Below are 10,000 nucleotides of genomic sequence, written 5' to 3' on the forward strand. Positions count from 1 at the left end.
ACACTTACGAGTATTGGCAGACTTAAACACCTTCCCGCCCACAGGTAACCGCCGCACCGCCTCTGTCAGGTCAGTGGGGTACAGCGACCTCTTCGTCCTGTCCAAGAAGGATATGTGGGATGTACTTAAGGAGTATCCCGCCGCTAGAGTGAGACTAGAAGCCATTGCCGCGAAACGATTGGAAAAATACAGGAAGGCACCGCTTGAGAAAGGTGTGTTTTTTTTGGTGTTTGGAGGGGTTTGCGGGTGTTTAAAGGGTACACACGGGTAGGAGGGTGTTTTCTGCGTGTCCCCAGTGCAGGTGTTTGGGTGTTTGACCGTGTTTTGTGGGTGAAATAAAGGGTTTTGTGGAGTGTTTTCGGGTTAAGTCCGTATCGTTTTGGTGTTTTGGTTATGGAAAGTTTGTGGTTTTTTGGGGTTTCCGCGTGTTTGGAGGTGTTTGGACGTGTTTGTGGGGTTGAGGGAGAAAGAGCAGGGTTTTCTGCGTGTTTTGAGTGCAAGTGTTTGGGTGTTTGAGTGTGTTTTGTGGGTGAAATCAGTGTTTTTTGTCGAGTGTTTCTCGGTTAAATCTGATGTTTTGGGATGTTTTGGTTCTAGAAAGTGTGTGTTGTTTTGGTGTTTGCGCGTGTTTGGAGGTGTTTGGACGTGTTTGCAGGGTAGAAGGAGAAAGAGCAGGGTTTTCTGCGTGTTTTGAGTGCAAATGTTTGGGTGTTTGAGTGTGTTTTGTGGGTGAAATCAGTGTTTTTTCTCGAGTGTTTCTGAGTTAAATCTGATGTTTTGGGATGTTTTGGTTCTAGAAAGTGTGTGTTGTTTTGGTGTTTGAGCGTGTTTGGAGGGGAGTAGGTGTTTGTTGGGGGGCGAGAGAGATGTGGGGGTGTTTTATGTTTGTTTTGAATGGGCGTGTGTGTGTTTTGAGTGCGTTTTTAGCTTGTTTTTAGCGAGAAATCTGTTTGAGATACGGTTCTGTCTGTCTGTGTGTGTGTGTGTGTGTGTGTGTGTGTGTGTGTGTGTGTGTGTGTGTGTGTGTGTGTGTGTGTGTGTTTAGATTACCCTTAATATAATCGCTGTTATAATTATTGTTGTTTGTTTGTTTGTTTGTTTGTTTGTTTGTTTGTTTGTTTGGTGTTTGCTTCAACCCTTTCTTGCTTTGATTGTTTGTTTGTTTGTTTGTTTGTGTATTCTTTCGCTTTTCGTGTTAATAGTAGTAGTAGTCTCTCTCTCTCTCTCTCTCTCTCTCTCTCTCTCTCTCTCTCTCTCTCTCTCTCTCTCTCTCTCTCTCTCTCTCTCTCTCTCTCTCTCTCTCAATTCTCACATTCAAGAGAGAGAGAGAGAGAGAGAGAGAGAGAGAGAGAGAGAGAGAGAGAGAGAGAGAGAGAGAGAGTTTTATTGGCAATTTTCTCCTCCTCCTCCTCCTCCTCCTCCTCCTCCTCCTCCTCCTCCTCCTCCTCCTCCTCCTCCTCCTCCTCCTCCTCCTCCTCCTCTTTGCAAATTTTCAAGAGTAGTGAAGAGGAATAAAGATTTTCAAAGAGAACAAAGGAGGAGGAGGAGGAGGAGGAGGAGGAGGAGGAGGAGGAGGAGGAGGAGGAGGAGGAGAAGGAAGAAAAGATTTGATAGTAGTAGTAGTAGTAGTAGTAATATCACTACTACTACTACTACTACTACTACTACTACTGCTACTACTACTACTACTACTACTACTACTACTATATAGAAAACAGTATTTTAAACAATTAGTAATAAAAGAAAGTCTCTCTCTCTCTCTCTCTCTCTCTCTCTCTCTCTCTCTCTCTCTCTCTCTCTCTCTCTCTCTCTCTCTCTCTCTCTCTCTCTCTCTTTATAATTAAGTTATATATATATAAGCATGTGTGTGTGTGTGTGTGTGTGTATGTATGTGTGTGTGTGTATGTATGTATGTATGTATGTATGACACACACACACACACACACACACACACACACACACACACACACACACATAAATGTTTTTGTGTTATTTGTACCCCTCTCTCTCTCTCTTCCCCCCCAGATGCCCTCCACCCCCCACCCTCCCTCCTCTTCCTCCCCCTCCTCCAACTTCTTCCTCTTCTCCTCCTCCTCCTCTTCCTCCTCCTCCTCCTCCTGTGTTTGTGTTGACTCTTCCTTCTCCCTCCTCCTCCTCTTCTCTCTTCCTTCATTATCTTCCTACTCTTCCTCCTATTCCCTCTTCTCCTCTTCCTCTCTCCTCTTCTCCTCCTCTTCCTCTTCCTCATAGCGTAATGTCTCTCTCTCCTTCTCCTCCTTCTTTTCCTTCTTCTTCTTCTTCTTCTTGTCTTCCTCCTCCTCCTGTTCCCTCCCCTTCTTCTTCTCTTCCTCCTCCTCCTCCTTCTTCTCTTCCTTCTTCCTTGTCATTGCAATCTGCTTCTACTTCCCCTCTTCCTTCCTTCGCTTACCCTCCTCCTCCTCCTCTTCCTCTTCCTCTTCCTCTTCCTCCTTCCCAACCAACCCCTCCTCCTCCTCCTCCTCTTCTTCCTCCTCTTCTAAGCTCTCTATTAACTAACGCAGCGCCTCCTCCTCCTCCTCCTCCTCCTCTTCCTCCTCTTCCTCCTCCCCCTCCCCCCCGCTGACCCCCCTCCTCGTTACAGCCGCCCTGGGCCGCTCCTCCTCCACCCCGGGGCTTGTGGAGTCCTCAGGGCGAGTCCCATTAGAAGAAATGTGGCTACCCCCTCTCCGGCTCCCCCCTCCCAGCGGAGCCCCCAGCCCAAGGTAACGGGGGGAGAGAGAGAGAGAGAGAGAGAGAGAGTGTATAGGGTTGGTGTGTGTGTGTGTAATAATAATAATAATAATAATAAACGGTTTATTATTTAGGCAGTGTGTGTGTGTGTGTGTGTGTTAGGACAGACAGACAGACAGACAGACAGACAGACACAGTTGAGAGAGAGAGAGAGAGAGAGAGAGAGAGAGAGAGAGAGAGAGAGAGAGAGAGAGAGATTCATTTTATTAATTAAATGTTTCTTGATTCTCTCTCTCTCTCTCTCTCTCTCTCTCTCTCTCTCTCTCTCTCTCTCTCTCTCTCTCAGGTCATTGCTCGAGAGATGAAGGTACCCGCATGAGAGAGAGAGAGAGAGAGAGAGAGAGAGAGAGAGAGAGAGAGAGAGAGAGAGAGAGAGAGAGAGAGAGAGAGAGAGAGAGAGAGAGAGAGAATATACAAATAAGGATAGCAAAAATTTAAAAAAAACAATTATTCTTAACCATTTATTTAATATCACAATTATTTCGTTATTCTATTTAAGTCTACCATATTATCCTCACGTTTTCTTTGGATCCACTTGACTGACCCGTTTTCTATGGTTACTGGTACGAATTTCAAGGATCTTATTGAATATTCTTCTAAAATATTCTCTAATCTACCAGAAAATAGGGAGACTATCCTAATATCCTACAGAATAGTAGTAGTAGTAGTAGTAGTAGTAGTAGTAGTAGTAGTAGTAGTAGTAGGAGGAGGAGGAGGAGGAGGAGGAGGAGGAGGAGGAGACGACGGCGGCGGTTAGATCTCTTCTTCTTCTTCTTCTTCTTGTCTTCCTCCTCCTCCTTCACCATCTTGTCTTCCTCCTCCTCTTCCCTCCTCCTCCTCCTCCTCCTCCTCCTCGATTCTCACCCCCTACCCCTCCTGCCCCCCTGTAGGCCTCTGTGACCCCCCTGTAATCCCCGTTCCCCCTCTATAGGCCTATCTGACCCCCTGTGGCTCCCTACCCCCTTCTATAGGCCTCTCTGACCCCCTGTAAGCCCCCTACCCACTCCTATAGGCTTATCTAACCCCCCTACCCCTTCTATAGGCCTATCTGACCCTTATAACCCCAGAACGCACTTGTACAGGCCTGTCTGACCCCCTAAGGTCCTTGTAACGCCATCTGTAGGCCTATGTGACCCCCCTAACCCATGTCTCCCCCTCCCCCGCAGGACACAGGCGCAGAGGTCCCAGACACTGGAATCTGAGAGGTTGACGATGGAAAGTGCCCTCAGTGGGTTGTCCTCACGTCACTCCCCTGACGAGGACCCCCCCGCACCCCCACTCTCCCCCCCACCCCTGCCCCAGCTCCCCCACGCCTCCCAGCACCTCCTTCACCTCCACAGGCCCTTCGATGCGACGCCAGGACACACACACGCCCTAGGTAGGTGACGAGGCGTGGCAGAGTCGAAGTGGGGTGATGTTGTTGTGGTGGTGGTGGTGGTGGTGGTGGTGGTGGTGGTGGTGGTGGTGGTAGGAGGAGGAAGAGGAAGAGGAGGAAGACCTGTTATCTTCTCTAATTTCTAATAATCTATATAATTGTATGTAATTTTAATCTCTCTCTCTCTCTCTCTCTCTCTCTCTCTCTCTCTCTCTCTCTCTCTCTCTCTCTCTCTCTCCTCCTCCATCAGGCACCACCACCATCACCACCACGGAGGAAGGAGAGAGGGAGAGGTGGACGGCCCTCTCCTCCACCCCTACCACCACCACCACCACCTTCACTCTACCGGTCCCCCCTCCCCTGCTTCCGACCAACCCGTGCCCAACGTGACACGCAGTGAGGGTGAGTGAGAGAGAGAGAGAGAGAGAGAGAGAGAGAGAGAGAGAGAGAGAGAGAGAGAGAGAGAGAGAGAGAATCACAAATTAAAAAAAAAAAAAAAATTTTCACCCAGCAAACCAACTTAACGCACTCATCCCTCGTCCAGGTACATTACAAGCGTCACACAGCGCGGGGACGTTACCCAGAGAATCATCGCCCCAGGAGCTTCTGCTAGGGGAGATACGGAGACTACGGGAGCGTTTGGTGAGTCTGGAAGCTGAGAATGCTTCCATGACACTTCGGTTAAGTCAACAGCAGTGGCAAGTCGAACACAGACTGCATGAAATAGAACTACAGCTTTGTCCAAACTCCAGCACAGCTTCCAGCGGCGATGACAGTGAGAGAAACAAAGAGAGTATTATATGAAAGAACAATATACATGTTGAGATAAATACAGGCCAGTTTTTGGGGTGTTTTTGGGCGTGTTTAAGAGTGTTTTTGGGGTGTTTAAGAGTGTTTTTGGGGTGTTTAAGGGTGTTTTGGGGTGTTTAAGAGTGTTTTTGGGGTGTTTAAGGGTGTTTTGGGGTGTTTAAGGGTGTTTTTGGGGTGTTTTGGGGTGTTTAAGAGTGTTTTTGGGGTGTTTAAGGGTGTTTAAGGGTGTTTAAGGGTGTTTTTGGGGTGTTTTGGGGTGTTTAAGGGTGTTTAAGGGTGTTTTTGGAGTGTTTTGGGGTGTTTTGGGGTGTTTAAGGGTGTTTTGGGGTGTTTTTGGGGTGTTTTGGGGTGTTTAAGGGTGTTTAAGGGTGTTTAAGGGGTGTTTAAGGTTGTTTTGGGGTGTTTAAGGGTGTTTAAGGGTGTTTTGGGGTGTGAGATTGAGGGTGTTTTGGGTCAGTTTTCAGTTTCGTTTTGGGGTGTTTAAGGGTGTTTAAGGGTGTTTTGGGGTGTTTAAGGGTGTTTAAGGGTGTTTTTGGGGTATTTAAGGGTGTTTAAGGGTGGTTTGGGGTGTTTAAGGGTGTTTTTGGGTGTTTTGGGGTGTCAGATTGAGTTATTGAAAGGTAAAAAAATCAGTTTTCAGTTTCGTTTTGGGGTGGAAAGTCAATTTTTTTTAGGGTTTTAAGGCCTTGGGATATTAATGGGTGAATTAAGGGCTTTTTAGGGTGTTTTGGGCAGTGGAGGGATGAAGAAAGGGTGTGTGTGTGATCTGTGAGTGTTTTTGAAAGGAATGAAAATGAGTTTGGGGTGTTTTTCGGGGAGTTTGGGGTGTTGAGGGGGTGAAAGGTGTGTTAAGGGGTGAAAGATGTGTCTTGTGTGTGGTGTGGCCAGAATGCTTGTTTGTTTGTTTGTTTGTTTGTTTGTTTGTTTAAGTCTTGGTGTGTGTGTGTGTGTGTGTGTGTGTGTGTGTGTGTGTGTAAGGGGGGAGTGACTGTGGGGGGTTCGTCAGTACACTGGGGGGGGGACACTGTGGGGAGAGAGAGAGAGAGAGAGAGAGAGAGAGAGAGAGAGAGAGAGAGATTTTTTCTTTCTCTCTCTCGTGTGTGTGTGTGTGTGTGTGTGTGTGTGTGTGTGTGTGTGTGTGTGTGTGTGTGTGTGTGTGTGTGTGTGTGTGTGTGTGTGTGTGTGTGTGTGTGTGTGTGTGTGTGTGTGTGTGTGTGTGTGTGTTGACAGCACAAACCGGACGAGAAGAGAATTACCTGAAAAAAAATTATTACTATTATTATTATTATTATTATTATTATTATTATTATTATTATTATTATTATTATTATTATTATTATTATTACTCTGCCTTGTTAAATGTATATATATAATTGTAAGTAATTGACAAAGGCAGGGTGCTCTGAATTACATAAGCAGGTCTATATTAATAAAAATATGATTATTATTATTATTATTATTATTATTATTATTATTATTATTATTATTATTATTAAAGATGAAATGTATAAATATTTTGAAAGGTAAACACACACGCACGCACGCACGCACGCACGCACACAGAGAGAGAGAGAGAGAGAGAGAGAGAGAGAGAGAGAGAGAGACAAAACACACAATCTCTCTCTCTCTCTCTCTCTCTCTCTCTCTCTCTCTCTCTCTCTCTCTCTCTCTCTCTCTCTCTCTCACACACACACACACAACAGCTCAATACAACCCTTAACAGCCCTTAACAGCCCTTCATCTCCCTTCTGTTACCCTGGGAATTACTAACCTCCCTTAAACCCTCCCTTAGACAAAAACTCCCTTGAAAACACCAAAAATTGACTTAAAACACCCTTAAAACACCAGAAACTCCCTTGCAAACCCCCAAAATTGACTTAAACACCCTTAAAACCCCAGAAACTCCCTTGAAAACCCCAAAATTTGACTTAAAACACCCTTAAAACACCAGAAACTCCCTTGAAAACACCAAAAATTGACTAAAACCCCCTTAAAACACCAGAAACTCCCTTAAAAACCCCAAAAATTGACTTAAAACACCCTTAAAACACCAGAAACTCCCTTTAAAACCAAAAAAATGACTAAAACCCCCTTAAAACACCAGAAACTCCCTTAAAAACACCAAAAATTAACTTAAACACCCTTAAAACACCAGAAACTCCCTTAAAAACACCAAAAATTGACTTAAACACTCTTAAAACACCAGAAACTCCCTTGAAAACACCAAAAATTGACTTAAACACCCTTAAAACACCAAAAACTCCCTTAAAAACACCAAAAATTGACTTAAACACCCTTAAAACACCAGAAACTCCCTTAAAAACACCAAAAATTGACTTAAACACCCTTAAAACACCAGAAACTCCCTTGAAAACCACAAGAACTTATTTAAACACCCTTACACCAAAAATTATCTTGAAAATTATTTAAAAACACGAAAACACCTTTGAGAAATTCCTTTAAACTCCCCAAAAACTCCCTTTAAACGCGATAACTCCCTTGAAAACCCCAAAAACTCCCTTTAAACGCGAAAACTCCCTTGAAAACCCCAAAAACTCCCTTGAAAACCCCAAAACTCCCTTGAAAACCCCAAAAACTCCCTTTAAACGCGAAAACTCCCTTGAAAACCCCAAAAACTCCCTTGAAAACCCCAAAAACTCCCTTGAAAACCCCAAACTCCCTTGAAAACCCCAAAAACCCTTGAAAACCCCAAAAACTCCCTTTAAACGCGAAAACTCCCTTGAAAACCCCAAAAACTCCCTTGAAAACCCCAAAAACTCCCTTTCAACGCGAAAACTCCCTTGAAAACCCCAAAAACTCCCTTATAAATACGAAAACTCCTTTAAAAACCCCAAAAAAAAATTTAAACACGAAAACTCCCTTCTAAATCCCAAAATCTCCCTTAAAATCACCATAACAACTTTCATATCACTTAACATTGAAAACCTTCTTTAACGACCTAAAAACCCAAAAAGGACCTTAAAATCTTAAAAAACCCTAAAACAGACTGAAAACTCCCTAAAAATCAGGAAAAATTACCCTAAAATATATGAAATACCCCAAAAAACCGCCCTAGATCCCTAAAAATATCCCTAAAAACCCCAAAACACGGAAAAAAATAACTAAAAAATTACGATACCTATTTTATCAACCTCCAGTACCTTCAGAATTCCCTTAAACCTCAAAAAAAAACAAAAATTACCTTTAAAACCCCAAAAATACCTTGAATTTACCTTTGTACACCTTAGCAATGCGACAAGCGAGATATTACGACAAGGAAAGTGAGCGAAAGTGAGCGAAAGTGAGCGAAAGTGAGCCAGGAGTGCTGAATATGAGCGAAAGTGACTGAAATTGAGGTGGGAAAATGCTGAAAATGAGCGAAAATGAGGTAAACATGGCTGAATATGAGTGAAAGTGACTGAAAATGAGTGAAAGTGAGGTGAAAAATGCTGAAAATTGGCCGGAAAATGAGTCAATGAGTGAATGTGAGTGAAAATGAGCGAAAATGAGCGAAAATGAGTGAAAATGAGCTGAAAATTAGTGAAAATGATCTGAAAATGAGCTGAAAATGGATGAAAATGAGTGAAAAATAGCTGAAAATGAGTGAAAATTAGCTGATAATGAGTGAAAATGGCTGAAGATTAGTGAAAGTGACCTGTAACTGGCTGAAAATGAGTGAAAATGAGTGAAAATGGTTGGAAATCAGTGAAAAATAGCTGAAAATGAGTGAAAATTAGCTGATAATGAGTGAAAATGGCTGAAGATTAATGAAAGTGACCTGTAAATGGCTGAAAATGAGTGAAAATAAGTGAAAATTAATGAAAACAAGCTGAAAATGAAGAAAACGAGTATAAAATTAAAGAATATGACCAGGAAATGAACGAAAACCACTGAAAATGACCGAACACTTATGAAAACGAACGAAAATGAAAAAAACAAAAAAAAACTATGAAAATGATCCCAAAAAACAAACAAACAAACAAACAAACTTAACCACAACAGCAAAAAATAACAAAAAAACAAAGAAAAATGCCAAAAAAAAATGAAAATGAACAGACGGTGACCTTGAAGCTAACACACACAGGGAGAAGGTGACCTAACGAACATGACCCTTTGACACGTGGCGGGGGCTGTAGGGGGGCTGTGTAATGGCGTGCCGCAAGGTTTATAAAGGGACCTCTTGTTTTTTATTATTTTCCCCGTTTACTGTTACATAATTATACATAAAATATATATATTATATCTATAAATCTATACATATATACATACATATATATATATAAAAAAGAGTGCTTCTATTAATATATTAGAGGAAAGTGAGGGATTTTTGCTAACATAAACAGTACATTAGTTATTTTAATGGAGTACCTATTGGGTGGTGTTCACGGGGGTAGTCTCTGGGACCCCCGTTGTTTATCAAGGGTACCACTGGGGGTGATCACGTGGGTGTTGGGGGTTACGGGTGGGGGGTCAGGGGGTGGGGAACCTTGCCATATTTGTAATTGTAAGGTTTTCAGTTAGTTTATTTTTTTATCTAATTTATTTATTTTCGTGTTTTTTTTTTTGTGTGTGTTAAATTTCCGTTTTCTTTTGTTTCTCTCGTTTTCTTTGATAATTTGTTTTTTTTAAGTTTTATTTTGTAATTATTCTTTTCTTTTATTAGGTCAGGTCAGGTCAGGTCACGTCAGGTCAGGTCAGGTTAGGTACGTCAGGGCATAGCTTAGATTAGGTCACGTTAAGTTAGGTCACGTCAGGTTAGTCTAGCTTAGGTTAGGTCACGTTAGGTCAAGTAAGGTCAGGTCAGGTCAGGTCAGGTCAGGTCAAGATTTTTTTACACCTTTTCAATATTTTCTTGTTTATTTTGTTTTTCTTAATATTTTTTTTGAATTCTTAACATCTTCACTACAATCTTAAAGGGAATTTTGAATTTTTAAAGACAATTTTATATATTAGCAATTATTATTATTATTATTATTATTATTTTCTAATCAACTTTTTCTTCTTATTTCTTTATTTATTTATTTTTGTCGTTAAGAAATAAAACTA

At 42.4% G+C, this 10,000-nt stretch overlaps 1 protein-coding gene across 3 annotated transcripts in view; it reads left to right on the forward strand.

Annotated features, from left to right (window-relative positions):
• LOC135096361 (cyclic nucleotide-gated cation channel alpha-3-like) overlaps nt 1-4,986 on the forward strand; it is a 14,787-nt gene extending 9,801 nt beyond the window's left edge. The window contains exons 6-10 of one of the 3 annotated variants that reach the window (XM_063997824.1): nt 45-212; nt 2,621-2,741; nt 3,936-4,147; nt 4,395-4,546; nt 4,689-4,829. In XM_063997824.1, coding sequence (XP_063853894.1) covers nt 45-212; nt 2,621-2,741; nt 3,936-4,147; nt 4,395-4,534 — 641 coding nt within the window. In that variant the 3' untranslated portion in view covers nt 4,535-4,546; nt 4,689-4,829. Of the gene's footprint in view, nt 1-44; nt 213-2,025; nt 2,600-2,620; nt 2,742-3,935; nt 4,148-4,394; nt 4,547-4,688 lie in introns of those variants that run through there. The other 2 variants (XM_063997823.1, XM_063997825.1) reach the window with 2 other exon arrangements.
• Nucleotides 4,987-10,000: the final 5,014 nt, after the last annotated feature.

This window comes from Scylla paramamosain, unplaced genomic scaffold (genome assembly GCF_035594125.1).
Source record: "Scylla paramamosain isolate STU-SP2022 unplaced genomic scaffold, ASM3559412v1 Contig3, whole genome shotgun sequence".
Classification (NCBI taxonomy): domain Eukaryota; kingdom Metazoa; phylum Arthropoda; class Malacostraca; order Decapoda; family Portunidae; genus Scylla; species Scylla paramamosain.